At 46.8% G+C, this 18,906-nt stretch overlaps 1 protein-coding gene across 1 annotated transcript in view; it reads right to left on the minus strand.

The window, feature by feature from the left end:
• The window catches only part of LOC137677109 (sorting nexin-18-like), a 46,841-nt gene extending 28,227 nt beyond the window's left edge, over positions 1–18,614 (minus strand). Inside the window, exon 1 of the mRNA XM_068424299.1 lies at positions 16,856–18,614. Coding sequence (XP_068280400.1) covers positions 16,856–18,413 — 1,558 coding nt within the window. The 5' untranslated portion in view covers positions 18,414–18,614. The remainder of the gene's footprint in view (positions 1–16,855) is intronic.
• Positions 18,615–18,906: the final 292 nt, after the last annotated feature.

The raw sequence follows: 18,906 nt of genomic DNA on the forward strand, positions 1-18,906 counted from the left end.
AAGTCAATAACAATCATGGACACAGCAGTCCATAAAGTACCATTAAATGCAAAGGGACCGATTGGCAAAGGGCTACGTGCTTTATTAATAGGTAGATCTAGTAGCACAATTATGGGACTTACAGTACATGTAGGGGTGATTGATGCAGATTACACTGGGCGAATATCAGCTATGATCTCTACAGCGACACCTCCTGTAACTATCCCTGCCAATACACGCATAGCACAATGGATACCATTCAGGAGTGCAGTTGCAAAAACCCTTGAAAATGAAAGAGGGGATCAAGGGTTTGGATCTATGGGACCTCCAGCTGTTTACTGGACACAAGACATTACTGCAAAAAAGCCAAATTTGATATGCACTATTCAGTCAGCCACACACCCACCCCGGTCCATCACCTTGAGTGGAATGTTGGACACAGGCGCAGATGTTACTTTGATTGCGCTAACTGCATGGCCAAATTCCTGGCCTCTAAAGACTACTACTCAAGGAGTGATGGGGGTAGGTGGAATTGCTATGGGACTGATTTCAACAGAGGTAGTAACAATCACTAATCCTGAGGGACAGCATGCTACTGTTCGTCCATATGTAACATCTGCACCAATTACCCTATGGGGAAGGGATGTGTTGTCCCAGTGGGGTGTTCGTGTCACCACGGATTTTTGACAGGGGTCACTGTCTTATTTGGTGTCAAGTAACCTACATTGGCGTTAACATGGACCACCGATACTCCGGTGTGGGTGGATCAGTGGCCCCTAACAAAAGAAAAGCTTGATGCCCTCCACCTTCTGGTGCATGAACAACTCACTGATGGACTGTCCTGGTTTGGCCTAAACCAGGCCGATTTTCCTTTCAGTGATTTTTACTTTCAGCTAAGTCTCCTTTAAGTAACTGCATTTTCTGAAACTAACTGCATGTTTTTGCAGACAGTGTCTGCTTCCAGGACTGATAACGCTCGAAGTTTGTAGTTATCACTGAGGCACCGGTAGGGATGTTGTGCAGAAAGGCTCTTGCTGTACTTATTCTTGAGAGAAACCAAGGTCACTGCTGAATTCCTCATTGCTTACGAGTGAAGAGCCGAAGGGGGGTCGCAGCTGCAGTGGGGAGCAGACAGGGCAGGTGACCCAAAATTGACCAACGAGGGTATTCCATCCCATACACGTCATTCTCGGTATAAAGTGGGGGGATCACGAGGGTCTCGCTCGCTTTCTGCTATGGCCGGTGTCCAGGGAGGACTCCGTCTGTTTTCCTGCTGCCCCCGATCCCGATCCGTGCGTTCCTGAATCCAGCTCTCGACCATCGCTAGGCCCAGGCTGGGCCTTCCCGGAGCCTGCCCTGCAGTGCCGGTGGTGATGTGGCTGACTTCAGGGGAGCTCAATCTTGGTTTTGTATATATATTTGTATATATATGATTATTATTATTATTATTATTATACTTTTTTTTTTTTCATTAATATAGTTTATTAAAACTGTTTTAATTTTCCAACCCAGAAGTCTCTCTCCCTTTTCCCTTTCCCTTTCCCTCTGGGGGGAGGGGGGGGGATAACAGAGGGCATCTGCCGCAGGTTTAATCGCCAGCCCAGCTTTAAACCGTGACATGGACACACTGAAGAATCGCAAAGTCCTTGGAACACTCCTGTTTTTGTAATCAAGAAGAAATCAGGGAAATGGAGGCTATTGCAAGATTTGAGAGCAGTTAATAAGGTAATGGCTACCATGGGAGCGCTACAACCTGAGTTACCTTCTCCCACCATGCTCCCTTCAGAATGGAGAATTTTGGTTATAGACCTAAAAGACTCTTTTTTTCACCATTCCTTTGGCACCACAAGATAAGGAAAAATTTGCTTTCACTGTACCTGCAATAAACAACAGTGGCCCTGCAAAGAGGTATCGTTGGAAAGTATTACCTCAGGGTATGAAAAATTCACCTACAATATGCCAATGGTTTGTAGCTCAGGCCCTTAGTCCAATTAGAGAACAATTCAATCAGGAATATTGTTATCATTATATGGATGATATCTTATTGGCTGCTTCAACAGTTCAGAAATTACAAGAAATGGAAAAATGTACTATAAGTAGTCTTTATGCATTTGGACTCTGTATCGCACCTGAGAAAGTTCAGAGAAAAGCTCCATGGCTCTACTTAGGTTTAAAAGTATTGGAAAAACAGATTATCCCTCAACCAGTAAAATTAGAAGTTAATATTCAGATATTAAATGATGTTCAAAAACTCGCTGGAACGATAAATTGGCTGCGGCCATACTTGGGGCTTACGTCGTCACAATTGCAGCCTCTATTCCAATTGTTAGCAGGGGACACAAATTAAGAGCACCACGACAGACTACTGCAGAGGTACAGCAATTGATTACAGAAGTAGAAAGCAGGCTACATTCCAAATTTATACATCGTATTGATTTGAATCAGGAAATACAAGTTATCACTTTGTTTGATAGGCAAATTCCGTATGCAATAATTGGTCAATGGAATTCAGAATGGTCAGATTTGTTACATGTATTGGAATGGTTGTTTCTACCTTCGAAAACAAAGAAAACTGTCCCCATGATTACAGAGCTATTGGCACAGATTATCATCAAAGGACGGATGCGATGTCGGGAGCTTGTGGCCAGGGATCCTGCATCACTAACCGTTCCTATTGCAGCTCAATACTTTGAGTGGTGTATGGCCAATAGCTTTGCTTTGCAAACAACCATGGAGAATTTCTCAGGACAGGTTGTTTACCACTTGCCCTCCCATACTGTTGTAAAATTGAGTGCAGAACTTCCAATTGCCACAGGAGTGTTGTGCGCAGACACTCCTGTGGATGGAATTACCATTTTTACAGATGGATCTGGGAAAACAGGCAAGGCGGGCCTTGTCTGGTATTCTGATGGCAAGTGGGAATCTATAGTAGTACAACAAGAGGGTTCACCTCAGGTAGTAGAATTACGAGCTGTATTAGAAGTATTTCAAAATTTCCTCACTCCCTTTAATTTGATTACTGATTCAGCATATGTAGCTGGCATTGTAAAACAATTGGACAGATCTGTCATAGAGCATACACGTAGTCAGTGTGTTTTTGAATTGCTGCGAGCTCTGTGGCAAGAAATTCAAATCCGAACTGCATTGTTTTATGTTCTACATGTAAGAAGTCATACTAATTTGCCTGGGTTTATTGCAGAAGGCAATGCCCGAGTGGACTCTTTGGTTTCTGACCCTACAAATTCTACTGCAATGACTGTACAGGTACCGGACATTAAACAGCAGGCACGTATGTCACATGAGTTTTTTCATCAAGGATATCGGGCATTACAACGACAATTTCATTTGTCACACAGTGATGCTCGGAATATCGTGGCTATGTGTCCTGATTGTCAACAACTACCATGACCTATGCAGATACAAGGAACTAATCCTCGTGGACTGCAGGCCTTGGACATTTGGCAAACAGATGTAACTCACATTGCTGAATTTGGCAGGTTAAAATATGTTCATGTAACGATTGACACTTTTTCTTCCTTGCTTATTGCTACAGCGCAAACAGGTGAGCATGCTGGCCACGTCATTCGACACTGGCGGAAAGCTTTTGCAACTGCGGGCATCCCTAAACAGATAAAGACTGATAATGGACCTGCTTATCGATCCACTAAAGTTCAGGCTTTTTTACTGGCATGGGGTGTTACTCATATCACTGGAATCCCTCATTCTCACACGGGACAAGCGATCATCGAGCGAGCACATCAGACTCTGAAACACATGCTTTTAAAACAAAAAGGGGGAATGAGTGGTGAGACACCTGAAGCTAGACCGGACAAGGCAGTATATGTATTGAACTTTCTCCAAATTCGAACTGATAAAACTGATCCTCCTGTTGTAATGCATTTTGGATCAATGAAAGGACAATTGCAGATGGAACCTGGTGTAAAAGTTTTTATTTGAGATTTGCAAACAGGGCAATGGACGGGACCACATGATTTGTTAACCTGGGGACGGGGTTATGCTTGTGTTTCCACAGATGTAGGACCTCGTTGGATGCCAGCCAGGTGTGTGCGTCCCGCCGTGGGAAAGGAAAAAGAAGTAACTCAGAATCAGGAGACAGCCACTTGAAGATGGGAGGGTTGTATATAGCTGTTTTTCTATATACTCTCATAGCAAGCCTTACAGCATGGATACCATCTCAACCGAAAACCAATGTCTGCGTCACATTAAAAATTTTTTGCAGCTTCTTTACTAGTGCCTGGAGCAGCTGCTGCTAGAGCATTAAGTACCTTGAATAAGTTGGGATGCTGGCTTTCAACACAGACCAATGCTACTTCTGCGGCCTTAAGTAATTTGCTGTTAGATGTAGACTCAGTTAGACACGCTACACTGCAAAATAGGGCTGCTATTAATTTTCTTCTATTAGCACATGGGCACGGGTAATATTTTTGATATTGTTGTTTGGATGGTGTTTGTTGCGGTGTGTCTCGGGCATGATAGAATCAGCAGTGAAAAAGGTATGGATGGTTCAAGAACTTACAGGATCTGCTGATCCTATGATGCCTGAGGAAATGGTGGGAATGAAGGAAATACGGATGTATCCATGATCTTTTTAAAACAAAAAGGGGGAATTGTTGGGGGATATTGTTACAGCTAACGGAAAGAATCAAGAGCTGAAGTCAACAAGCTCTCCAAGCAAGGCCACAGGCCCATCTCCTGTGTGCTTCTCACAGAGCCTCTGCCAGACTTGACCACAAACATCACTGTGAACAGTGCTGGACTTGGCACCTGCAGGATCACGTTACAGCACACGAGGATGGTGAAAGGACTGACCAATGGGAGGTTGCAAGGGGGTGCGTGGACAGCGTGTGGCAGAAGCGGGGCGACCAATTGGGTTTTACATGGACAGTGCCTGGCTGCATGTACGGAAGCAAATATGTTATAAAAAGGGGCTTATTTTTGTAATAAACGGTTTATGCTTGATTTATATTGGATCGTGTGCTGAGTCCTTTTCTCCGCATGCTGCAATTAAACAAGCCAAATGGTTAAAAGCCCTGTGGTATGGAGGATGATGGCTGAAATATAAATATGGAGAGGCCTGGCAAATTGATTACATCTCGCTTCTACGAACCCGCCAAGGCAAGTGCTGTGTGCTCACAATGGTGGAAGCAAGTACTGGCTGGTTGGAAACATACCCCGTGCCTCATGCCACTGCTCGTAACACTATTGTGGGCCTTGAAAAGCAGATTTTGTGGTGACATGGCACTCTGGAAAGAATCGAGTCAGACAAGGGGATTCATTTCTGAAATAGCCTCATAGACACCTGGGCTAAAGAGCATGGTATTGAATGGATATATCACATCTCCTACCATGCACCAGCTGCTAGGAAAGTTGAATGATATAATGCACTGTTGAAGACTACCCTGAAAGCAATGGGTAATGGGACATTCCAAAATTGGGATGAACCCTTAGCAAAGGCCACCTGGTTAGTTAATAGCAGGGGATCTGTCAATCGGGTTGGTCCTGCTCAATCCGAGCTGTTGCGCGCTGTAGAGGGGGATAAAGTCCCTGTGGTTCATGCAAGAAATATGTTGGGGAAACCAGTTTGGATTACTCCTGCCTCGAGCAAAGGCAAACCCACTTGTGGAATTCCTTTTGCTCAAGGACCTGGGTGCACCTGGTGGATGATGCAGGAGGATGGGGGAGTTAGATGTGTACCTCAAGGAGATTTGATTTTGGGTGAGAATAGCCAATATCTTGACCTGAATGATGCTAATTGTCATTTATCACAGTAATAATCACCCCAGACCCTCAACATGGGCTGCACCAGATACACCAGCTGCAAGTTCCAGATGCAATACATTATCCTGCTGTGCCCAGCTTCACCAGTCCATGACACTGTACTGAGCCCTGGCCCTGATCTGCTGACCAAGTGAATCCCACACCATTTTTTTTTTTCCTGCCCTGAAAGACTATTATGACAGATGGATCCCATGCTTTTGGACTAAATGAGTTCAATGAACTTTTTAGAGAGATGGCCCAGAGACTAAGGGAATGATATCTGTGTGTATATATGTTGAGAGATGGGGAAAATAGTAGCGACTTGGACATGTTGTAAATGATATAGAATAAGGGGTGGAATCCTGTCCTGGTTTTGCTGGGATAGAATCTCAGAATCAATTTTCTGTTACATTCTGTTTTAGTTCATGGCCAGCCCTTGTATGCAGGTTTCCATGGTGATCAAGGCCATTAGCAGTTTTGAGTTAGCCAGGTGCTTAAGCTATGAGGAGTGAAAGCCAGGGCAGCTGGCCCAGGCTGGCCCACAGGTGTATTCTATACCATAAATGTCATGTTCACTATAAATTGGAAAGTTTGCTGGGGATGGTTGCTGTCCTTGGTGGGTCCTGCCACCACTATATAGGCTGAGTATAACTTTGTGTAGTTTGCATTAGTATTGATATGGGTTTTCTTATTTTATTAAGTCTCTTTCAATTTCAACCCCTGAGTCTTACTTGTTTTCCCAATTCCCTTTTTTGCCTGGGAGGGGTCATTGGGTGATAGAGCAAAACTGGCTATTGTTTAGCCCTGGATGTGGGCTAAATGGGGACAAGTCTCTATGCATTGACTTGGCATTTTAACTGTTCAAAGTCTAACAATCAAGTCATGGAAAGATACTGGAAAGGTTGAAACATGTCCTTGTTTCAAAGGTGACTTGCAAAATAGAAAAAAATCAGCCAGCTTGTTTCTTTTTGATAACGTGCTTACAAAGACTTGAAAGAACTCTGGGAGCTACTTTCTGTTTTCAGTCTATCTATTCTTGTCTTCCCTGTTTGGATGGAAGTTCTTTTAGCAAGACCTGGAGTTCTCTGAGCTGCATCAGAGAACCATCTCACCATCTAGATTCTTCATAAGCTTCAAGCTGAAAAGGCATTACATAGTCTTTTCCATAAAATTACTTCCTCTTTGTACAAAATAATTTTTACTTCTTCAATATCGACGCTGTTCTGCTACTCTCTAGCTATCCCCAAGGCTTTCCCCGTGGAGAAGGCCTTAATGCCTGTGGTGACCATGTACCTGTAAGAGCAGAAGAGCTGACAATGTACTACCTTTGGTCAAATCCATGGGTCTGAGCTCTGATCAAAACTTCTCCAGCCTGTTGGGATTAAATGGTTTAGGCCAACTGTATGAGGTTCAACAAGGCTAAGGGTCAGGTCCTGCACTTGGGGCACAACAACCCCATGCAACACTACAGGCTGGGGGAAGAGTGGCTGGAAAGCTGCCTGGTGGAAAAGGACCTGGGGGTGTTGATCAATAGCCAGCTGCATATGAGCCAGCAGTGTGCCCAGGTGGCCAAGAATGCCCACAGCATCCTGGCTTGTATCAGAAATAGTGGGGCCAGGAGGACTAGGGAAGTGATCGTCCCCCTGTACTCAGCACTGGTGAGGCTACACCTTGAATACTGTGTGCAGTTTTGGACCCCTCACTACACAAGAGATGTTGAGGTGCTGGAGCATGTCCAAAAGAGGGCAATGAAGCTGGTGAAGGGTTTATAGCACAAGTCTTATGAGGAGCAGCTGAGGGAACTGGGGTTGTTTAGTCTAGAGCAAAGGAGGCTCAGAGGAGACCTTATGGCTGTGTACAAGTACCTGAAAGGAGGTTGTAGCAAAGAGGGTGTTAGTCTCTTCTCCCAAGTAAGAAGTGATAGGACAAGAGGAAACATCCTCAAGTTGTGCCAGGGGAGGTTTAGATTGGATATTAAGAAAGATTTCTTCATGGAAAGGGTTATCAAGCAGTGGAACAGGCTGCCCAGGAAAGTGGTTGAGTCACCATCCCTGGAGGTATTCAAAAGATGAGTAGATGTGGTGCTTAGGGATATTGTTTAGTGGTTGATTTGGTAGTGTTAGGTTAATGGTTGGACTAGATATCTTAAAAGGTCCTTTCAAACCAAAATGATTCTATGAAATGGGGAGTCTGGATAGACTTCCTGGTATGCAGTAATGCATGCAGTCTTTCCCATGGGAGGAACAGTTATATTCTTCCTCTGCTACCAGCTGTTTTTGAAAAACAGCACTGGGATTTTATCAGCTATGAAACATCTTTCCATCATCAAATTTGTATGATACCAGGCTAACTGATTCCAAAAGGTGACAGGAAAGAAACGCATCATGACTGCGTGAATCTTGCTCCTTTAGAAAGGTAAGGTAAGAAGAGTGGGAGAGGGAGAGGAAAAGAGAAAAAAAACAACAAACATAAGACCTATGCATCTTCTAGGTAGACAGGACACAGAAGTCAATTTTTTTTCCCTGTTTAATTTTCTTCAAGTAAGGCCATTGCTCAATTTTAGTATTGCTCATTGTTGTCCTCTGTGTGATTTACACACACCAAGGAAGCTATAATCTTATACAGTTTCTAGATTCTTTCATATTTTAGCCATCTAAAAGTCTTTCCTTCAGGTTACCTTCAAACACTGGGAGGTAATATTGGATGATTCAGCAGCAAGCAGACAACACTACATCATTGCTGTAACAGCAATGGGGAAGCTGAGAGGGCAAGGAATACAACAGCAATCCATCCTTTTTCATCAAAGGCCTTAAATAGATGAAATGTAGGTACCCATCTCTCTCTTTACTGTTGAGAAGGTCATCTGGCTAGGATTACATGCCTAGCTCTTAGATAGTAAAGTTACCCGAGTTGAACCCCATGCAAAGTGTATGTATCTGAGGAATGGAGGGAGAAAAAAAAAGTGGATAAAGGAAAAATAGGGACAGAAAAAACATCTGCACAACAAATTTAAGAGGCTAGAAAGCAAGAGAGAAGAGCACTGCTTTTAAACTGTGATATAAAATTTCAGGTGTGAATTTTGACCAGTCTGATTTATTAATCAACACACTCCCCCCCCCCCCAAAAAAAAAAATTCACTGAAAATGTTATAGAGAGCTCCAGGTTTCAGTGCTGTTTGAGGTTTTTCAATGCTTGAAATTTTGATGCATTCCCAGCTGGAACAGGGGGTTTTTGCCTATAATTTTGTAAGATATTCTAAAAACACTCCCAGCACATTCTTTAAACATTCTTTAGACATTTCTAGGGTTAAGTTTGCTTCAGGTAAATAAGACCAGTTGCTGTATTTTACTTTTCACAAAAGGGTCATTCAGATGTTTTTTTAAATAATTCTTGGAAATCTTGGCATGGAGAGGAAATGGAATTGCTGCCTACATCTTAGAAAACATTTAGGCCACTTTCTCAAATCTGTTTTGCAAAAATCATAACCAAAAGTTTGTCAAGTGCTAACATCATAATGTTAAGAGAAAGGAGAAATCTGGAAAGCAGAGATGAAACAGCAAGTTAGGCACTATTTCTTCCATTTTCAGGAATCACAAGAGGCCAATTATAGTAATTCCTCAAACAAAACTTGAATGAAAGAAACCCCAAACCCCATAACTTCCTTACTCTCCCTAAACAAATATCAAGACAAGATAGCCAGACCAGCACAAGCTATACTACTAGCATACACCATCTCACATTATCACATGTGCATAAATTTTCTGAACCTGAACTGGCATGGGCCTACAGTGAGCATTTATGTTGAAGATTATGTAAGTCAGAAGATCTCATCAGTTGAATGAGGCTCTAGCAATTAATATTTAGGAATTATTTTGCCAAGAATGCCTAGGGAATTTCCACAAGTAGACCTTAAAAACACAGAAAATAAGGCATTATTCATTACAAATGAAGAGGGGAGGCTGCTTTTCTTCTCAAAATTAAAGCAACTGAAACTAGTATTTCTTGAAAGATACACCAGTTCTGCAAAAGAAGTTATAAAAGTGCACCTTAGTTTTCAAGCCTACTAAACTAGGAGTTAGTCCTCAACTGACATGTGGGAGTTCAAATCCTTCCTCTGTCTCTTCCAGAGCAGGAACTTCAACTCTTCCTTCCTTCACAGAAAATTCCTTAAACCACTGGGTGCACAAGATGAAGGAAATGAATCTTTTAAAATCTCCTGTTGAAGTTATTGCCATTTCATAAGATACTTACAATATTAATAAGATAAGCAGTTTGGAAACATTCCCACAGTCCATTGGTCCACATGTTTTACACAAGCAACCAAAATGACAATCCCTTTCTGCATACTTTGGATCATGTATGATGTCCTCAACACAGGAGGCAGAAAGACCTGGACCCCAGACCAATTAAAAGCACAATTGTTAACACATTTTCCTGCTGATATGCAGACGAAGCAATAGTGGGGCTTACATGGCTTTGGTTCGTAATTCTAGGAGAAAAGATAAAAGACCAAACAGAGGAAAAGTTTTGTCTCTGGCTCAGAGATTCTCTGGCTGCCTTTTTGCAAAAGAAAAGTTGAAGAAATTATTCAAAAACCCCAGACATGCAGACTTCTCAGTCCATACCACAAAACACACTTCCAAATCACATTAAGCAGCTGTTCAACAGCTGGGTTTGGACTAAAACAGAACTGATTTTTCCTTTCAGCTAAGTCTCTTCTAAGTAACTGCAGTTTCTGAAACTAACTGCATGTTTTGCAGACAGTGTCTGCTTCCAGGACTGATAACGCTCGAAGTTTATAGTTATTACTAAGGTACCAGTAGGAATGATATGCAGAAAGGGTCTTCCTGTACTTATTCCTAGAGAAACCAAGGTCACTGTTAAATTCCTCACTAATTACGAGTGAAAAGGCATAGAAGGGTCGCACCTCCAGGGTGGAGTGCACAGGACAGGTGACCCAAAACTGACCAACGAAGGTATTCCATCCCATACATGTCATTCTCTGTATAAAGCTGAGGGATAACGAGGGTCTCTTTCTGCTATGGCCGGTGTATGAAGAGGACTCTGTCTTTCTCCTGCCCTCAATCCCAATCCATGTGTTCCTGAATCCAGTTCCTGTCCATCACTGAGTCCAGTCTGAGCCTTCCCAGACCCTGCCCTGCAGTGCCAGTGGTGACATGACTGTCACCACAAAATATGCTTTTCAAGACCCATAATAGTGTTCCGGGCAGTGGCATAAGGCACAGGGTATGTTTCCAACCAGCCAGTACTTGCTTCCACCATCGTGAGCACACGGCACTTGCCTTGGCGGGTTTGTGGAAGCGAGATGTAAGCAATTTGCCAGACCATTCCATACTTATATTTCAGCCATCATCCTCCATACCACAGAGGTTTTAGTCTCTTGGCTTGTTTAATTGCAGCGCATGTTTCACATTTGTGGATGACCTGTGCACTATTGTCCATGGTCAAATCCACCCCTTGGTCACAGGCCCATCTATATGTGGCATCTCTGCCTTGATGGCCTGATATATTATGGGCCCACCGAGCTAAAAATAATTCACCTTTATGCTGCCAGTACAGATCTACTTGAGCCACTTTGATCTTAGCAGTTTGAACCACCTGCTGGTTGTTTTGTTGTTCCTCAGTGGCTCTGCTCTTGGGGACGGGGGCATCTACGTGACATACCTTCACAACCAGCTTCTCTAATCAGGTAGTAATATCCTGCCACAATTCGGCTGCCCAGATGGGTTTGCCTCCACGCTGCCAGTTGTTTTCCTTCCAGTGCTTCAGCTATCCCCACAGGGCATTTACTACCATCCACGACTCAGTATACAGGTAGAGTACTGGCCATTTTTCTCACTCAGCAATGTCTAGAGCCAGCTGGATGGCTTTTACCTCTGCAAACTGACTCAACTCACCTTCTCCCTCAGCCACTTCTGCCACTTGTCACATAGGACTCCACACAGCAGATTTCCACCTTCGCTGCTTGCCTACAATACAAGAAGATCCATCGGCGAACAAGGCATGATGCTTCTCATTCTCTGATAGTCTATTGTATGGTGGGGCCTCTTCAGCGCGCATGACCTCCCCTTCTGGCATCATTCCAAAACCTTTGCCTTTCGGCCGGTCCATGATTACTTCCAGAATTCCTGGGCGATTAAGGTTCCCTATTCAGGCCCACTGAGTAATCAATGCAACCCACTTACTCCACATAGCATCAGGTGCATGATGGGTAGAGTGGGTGTGTCCTTTAAACATCCAGTTCAACACTGGCAATCGGGGTGCCAGGAGGAGCTGTGCCTCAGTACCAATTACTTATGAGGCAGCTCAGACTCCTTCATAGGCTGCCAGTATCTCTTTTTCTGTTGGAGTATAACGGTCCTCTGATCCTCTGTATCCCTACCTCCAAAACCCCAGGGGGTCGACCTCGAGTCTCTCCTGGTGCCTTTTGCCAGAGGCTCCAGGTAGGACTGTTCTCCCCGGCTGCGGTATAGAGGACATGCTTTACTTCTGGTCCCATCCAGACTGGTCCAAGGGCCACTGCATGGACTATCTCTTGTTTAATTTGCTCAAAAGCCTGTTGTTGCTCAGGGCCCCATTTAAAGTCATTCTTCTTCCAAGTCACTTCGTAGAGAGGGCTCACAATCTGACTGTAGTGGGGAATGTGCATCCTCCAGAAGCCTACTATGCCTAGGAAAGCTTGTGTCTCCTTTTTGTTAGTTGGCAGAGACATTGCTGTTATTTTGTTGATCACATCCATTGGGATCTGATGGTGGCCATCTTGCCACTTGATCCCTAAAAACTGCATCTCTTTTGCAGGTCCCTTGACCTTACTGCATTTGATGGCAAAACCAGCTTCTAGAAGGATTTGAATTACTTTTTCCCCTTTTTCAAATACTTCTCCTGCTATATTATCCCATACAATGATGTCATCAATATATTGCAGGTGTTCCAGAGCTCCACCCTTCTCCAGTGCAGTCTGGATCAGTCCATGGTAAATGGTGGGGCTATGTTTCCACCCCTGGGGCAGTCGATTCCAGGTGTATTCGATGCCCCTCCAGGTGAAGGCAGACTGTGGCCTACACTCCACTGCCAAAGGAATGGAGAAAAACACATTAGCGATGTCAATTGTGGCATACCACTTGGCTGCCTTTGACTCCAGTTCGTAATGGAGTTCTAACACAGAATCACAGAACCATCTTGGTTGAAAAGGACATTTAAGATCGAGTCCAACCATTAATTTAACACTACCAAGTCAACCACTAAACAATATCCCTAAACAAGATCCCTAAGCACCACATCTACTCGTCTTTTAAAGACCTCCAGGGATGGCGACTCCGTCACTTCCCTGGGCAGCCTGTTCCACTGCTTTATAATCCTTTCCATGAAGAAGTTTTTCCTGATACCCAGTCTAAACATCCGCGGCGCAACTTGAGGCCATTTCCTCTCGTTCTATTGTTTGTTAACTGGGAGAACAGACTAACACCCTCCTCGCTACAACCTTCTTTCAGGTACTTGTATACAGCAATTAGGTCTCCCCTGAGCCTCCTTTGCTCTAGACTACATAACCCCAGTTCCCTCAGGCACTCCCCCATAAGACTTGTTCTCCAGACACTTCACCAGCTTCATTGCCCTTCTTTGGACTTGCTCCAGCACCTCAATGTCTGTCTTGTAGTAAGGGGCCCAAAACTGAACACAGTATTCAAGGTGCGGCCTCACCAGTGCCGAGTACAGGAGGACAATCACTTCCCTAGTCGTGCTGGCCACACTATTTCTGACACAAGCCAGGATGCTCTTGGCCGCCTTGGCACACCGCTGGCTCATATGCGGCTGGCTATTGATCAACACCCCCAGGTCCTTTTCCACCAGGCAGCTTTCTACCCATAAGCGCTACAAAGTTCTGAGTACATGTCCAGTACGGCAGCACTCAGCAGCGATGTGACTTCGTTCAGGCCACGATAGTCCACAGTTAGTCTCCATTCCCCATTAGACCTTCACACTGGCCATATGGAACTGTTGAAGGGGGAGCACATTTTGCTGATCACTCCTTGGCTCTCCAGTTGGCAGATCAGCTCATGGATGGGGATCAGTCAGTCTGTTAGTACGATATTGCCATCAGTGGAACGTTGTAGTAGCAATGGGCACCTTTTGCTCCTCGACCCTCAGCAGCCCCACAATAGAAGGGCCCTTTGATAGACTGGACAGGGTAGACAGCTGTTTAATTCCTTCTGTCTCCATAGCCGCTACACCAAACGCCCGCCGGTACCCCCTCGGGTCCTTGAAATACCCTCTTCTCAGGTAATCTATGCCAAGAATGCATGGGGCATCTGGGCCAGTCACAATAGGGTGCACTTGCCACTCAGACTCACTTCAGCTTCCAATACAGTCAGCTCTTAGGAGCCCCCTGACACACCAGATATAGAAATCAATTCAGTCCCTTTATAGATTGGTAGCATTATGGTGCATTGTGCACCAGTGTCCACTAGAGCCTTATACTGCTGTGGTTCTGATGTGCCAGGCCATCAAACCCACACAGTCCAAAAAACACAGTTGTCCCTATCCTCCACCTGGCTGGAGGCAGGGCCCCTCTAATCCCCAACATAGTGTTCATTATCAACATCCTGGTTTGAGCAACTCATATAGATTTGACCCCCATTATTCACATCTCGTAAATAGGGATCTGAAGCCCATCTACACTGTCTTGAGAGGTTCCCACTAGAAACTGGAGCAACAAGTCTCCTGGAAGAAGCCCCATTCCTAATCGGTTCACCTTACAACTCATGTATGCGTGTCTGTAAAGCCAAGGTAGGTTTTCCATCCCATTTTTTCACGTCCTCTCCATGGTCATGCAAGAAAAAGCACAGGGTGCCTCATGATGTGTACTGTCTCTCTCGAGAAGGTCTTGCAGGAGAATGCAGTCTCCTGATGGCTGAGACATTCTTTGGTGCAGGTGGGGAGTGGGGTCTGTCCTCCATCTGAGACAATTTTTCCAACACCTCACCGAGCAGTTCTCTGGATTTGTCAGATGGCTTTTCCACAGCGGAGATGCTGGCCCATGGGAAGGAAAAGAGATTGTCTGCATATTGCTGCATACGATTATCTATGTCACCCACCGTTGCTGCATCAACATCTCCCCAGCTAAATAATGCTAATGTATTGCCACACGATGGTGGCACAGTCAGTACCCACTTGCGCCACATGGGTCTGGTAACTCTGAGTGCATCTGGATCTACTGGTGTCTGTGGGTCATCCAGGTCAGCAAAAATCAGCTCCCACACAGCTATTTCCCTGAGATTCTTAACACCTCTCTCAATGGTTGTCCACTTGCCTGGGTGGTATATGACATCATCCCTAAAGGGATACCTGTTCCTTATACTTTGCAGGAGTCACCGCCAGAGAGTAAGGGGCTCTGCACCACTTGCAAGACCCCTATCAATACCTGCTTCTCTAGCCATTGGTCCCAGCTGCTTGGCTTCTCTACTATCTAACTCGAAACCATCAGCTCCATTATCCCAGCAGCAGAGCAGCCAAGTAACAAGCTGCTCGCCTTCATGACAGCTGTAATCTTTATGCATATCTTGCAGCTCACTCAGGGATAGGGATTGAGTGGTTACCTCTGGCTCATCCTCCCATGATGTCCCTGGTTGGCCATCACGACCTGCTCTTTTCATGGTTTTTGTCTTCTGTACAGAGGCAACTGATCCCAGCACTGGTTGGGTCCCTAGGTTAGCTGCATCACCCATCACTGGGGGCTGATTAGCTGCAGCCCTTGTTGCCAAGGTCCGGGTAATCACAGCAAGTGCTTCCTGGAGTTAAGTAATCACAGTACCCAGGGCAGAAATCTGAATAGCCTCTGGGGTAGCTGGGATGTCTGCTGTAGGGACTGGCAGAGTCTGAGTATCTGCAATTTCAGTTGTGGGTGCTGGGGCAGCTGCAGTGTCTGTCATAGGGGCTGGAGCTGCTGTAGGGGCCTCTTACAGTGGTTGCAGCAGCTGTGCTGTGTCTGCTCTTATACCAATGTTTAAGCAAGACCAAGAACTGAAAGACATTCAAAAGGCCTGACAATATGAGCATGGTGGTTGAAACATCCTAAGGGTATTCAAAATTCTCAAAAGCCATTGAAATCAGCCTCAGGGGAAAAGGAAAGTACATGTCACCCACTCCCATTCCATAGAAATCAGAAATAGACACAGTTCCAAAAGAACTTATAATACCATAAACCAATGCCAAACCACATAGCAGAGTGATACCTCTCAGTCCATGCCCCGAAGTAATAAACTGCACAAAACCAGTAACAAACAGCAGCAAAGCCACACATTTGATTAGCCACCCCAAAAGAACTGTAAAAACTAAACCCCAGAGAATTCCACCCAGTGTCCCTGCTACTGACACCAACACAATAAGTGCTTGTAACAAAAGCAGTCAAATTTGTGAAAATTTCAACCCTCTAAGACTCTTAGAGGAAAAAGTCTGCAGTTCTCCCAGGTGATATATTTACATTGGGTGTGAAATAAACTGTCTGTGTTTAGCCTGCACCCAGGTTTAAACAATAGCAGTTTTTCCTCTCACCCAATGTCCCTTCCCCAACCAAGGAAGGAAATTAGGAAAAAGAGGGAGACTCATAGGTTAAAATTAAACAGATTTAATAAAATCAAGAAACCAAATATCAACCATAACACAAAACACACAAAATTATATTTATCTACAGAGTTATAGCAGGTTCTTCCAGGAATACTAATCACTGACAACAAGAAGAAGAGAGAAAAACAAAAAGAAACCCACCTCTTTTCTCCAAGCCCTCCTTTTTATAGTGAACTTGATGTCAATGATGTCAATGATATAGAATACACCTGTGGGCCAGCCTGGGTCAGCTGCTCTGGATTTAACTGCTAATGGCCCTGATCACCATGGCTGGCCACAAACTGAAGCCAAATCCCAATGAAACCAGGACAATCTGTTATCAACAACTGGTTTTTGTTTGGTCTATTGTCCTGGTTTCCTGGGGATAAAATTTATAGAATCAAGTTTCTGTTACATTTTGTTTCAGTTTGTGGCCAGTTTGTTTCTGATAGTTTCAGAAAACACGTAAGGGTGTTACCTTTCTGGACGTGGATGATGTCTGGAAAGTTGGCCAAATGCCCCTGATACAGTGCTAACAAATCCATCACAGCATCTAGGTCCTGCCGGGGCTGATCTGCAAAGAGGTCCCCGATGGCGTCATAGGCTTCCGCAGTGAAGGCTATGGCTTGGTTGAAGCCAGCCGAAAAGGCCTGCTGGTCTAGCTCAAACGCCTGACTGAGGCACTTAAAGGAGTGCCCCACCTTCTGGTATTCCTTCTTGAAACCAGTGACTTGTTTGCGGGCAAACTCATTGGCCGTGTGATTAAGCTGCAGGGTGCTCTCATCCATCTTCTTCGTGAAGGCTTTGAAGCCATCCACCTGGCTTTCCACCTCCTGCAAGTCCAGGCCGGCCCCAGGGCCAGTGGAGACACTGATGGTCAGGAAAAAGTTGGCACCCACCATCTCGTCCTTCTCAGCCTTGCGCTTGCCTTGTTTCCAGGCCTTCTCATCTGTGCTGGGACAGGTGAGGAAGTGCTGGAAGGCATTGCACTGAGCCAGCACAGGGTGGCTGCACATGTGGTCCATCCACCAGGCCAGGCCTTTGCGACGTTTGGAGATGAAGTCCTCCTCAAAGCGGCCGGTGGCCTGCTTCTCTGGCAAGTGGGGCACGGAGATGACGGGGAACTTCTCAGCCAGGCGCCCGTAGAGCCAGTCAAAGTGCTTGTAGCGGCGGTGCACCTGCTGCCCGGTGTGGCTGGGCACCAGCTTGTAGGCGATGTAGCTCTTCATGCCCTTGAACTTGGTCTGCTTGGTGGGGTCCTCGATGGAGCACTGGAAGGGGTAGGGGTTCTCCTGCCACTCAGGGCCCTGGGGGCCCAGCACCACGCACAGCTTGTCCCCGTCCTTCACGAAGCCTGATGCCTCGCCCAGCACAAAGGCCTCCCCGCCAGACTTGACGAAGGTGGAGAAGCGGTTGAGGTTGCGGCTCACCGTGGCCAAGCTCTTGGCGCCACTGCCAGGCAGGTGCATGTGGCCTGCCAGGTGGCCACCGTGGGAGCTCAGGGACAGCTCGGACCGCGTGGACAGGTGGTAGTGGCCAGAGGCCCGGCCGCCCGCCACCTCGTAGTCGGGGTAGGAGCTGCCCAGGGCACCCGGCTCATTGGCCACCATGGAGCTTTCGTCCCAGTCGTCATCCCAGTCGTCATCGCTGCCCTGGCTGGGCTGGTAGGAGCCGTTGTAGGGCGCCAGCGGGAAGGGGTACCTGGCGGCGGGGGGCAGCGAGAAGGGCTCGGGCGCCGCCGCCGGCGGGGCTTGCTGTGTCGTCTGCTTGAAGGCGGCGGGGGACGGCAGCAGCCTGAAGCCGCCAGCGGGGAGGTTGGTGTAGCGGGCGGGCGGCGGCGGCTCAGCGGCCGGGGCGCGGATGACCTGCACGTAGGACGCCGGGAAGAGGCCGCGGTCGCCGCGGCTGTTGACGCCCTCCAGCCAGCCCTCGATGTCCTGCTCGCTGCAGAGGCTCAGCACCTCGTGCTCCTGCAGCGAGATCTCCCCCGGGTTCTCCGATCTGAAGTCGTACAGCGCCCGAGCCCGCAGCGCCATGGCCCCCACCGCCCAACTGCCCCCCCGGGGGCTCCCCGCCGCCGTGGTGCCGCCGCCCCTCACCGCACCGCTCCGGTGGGGCTGCGGCAGGAGAGCGCCGGGACCGCCCCCTGCCTCCGCGTCCCGCCGGCGTGGACACTGCAGCGGCTGGCTCCCCCGGCTCCGCTGCGCTACGGCGCGGCCGGCTCCGAGTCCCGGCTTCACCCAGGCGGGCGAGGCAGGGCGCGGAGGCCGGGCCAGCGACCGTCCCACGTCGCCAGTTTCGCTAATCCAGAACCGAGAGGCAGGGCAGAGGAGCCGAGCGCAGAGCGGCCGCCCCCATCGATGGGCCTGGCCCGCCCCTGGCGTCCGACCGGCCGCGGGGTGGGCGCCAAACACCGGCCGTGTCCCTGCTCACCCTCCCCTCCGCGGCCTCTGCCCTCACCCGAGAACGGCACCCCGGCCTCGCGGCCAGAACAATAACACGGTTATAATCTGGTAGCGTTTCCAAACT

Source organism: Nyctibius grandis (genome assembly GCF_013368605.1).
Source record: "Nyctibius grandis isolate bNycGra1 chromosome W unlocalized genomic scaffold, bNycGra1.pri SUPER_W_unloc_1, whole genome shotgun sequence".
Taxonomy (NCBI): Eukaryota; Metazoa; Chordata; class Aves; order Nyctibiiformes; family Nyctibiidae; genus Nyctibius; species Nyctibius grandis.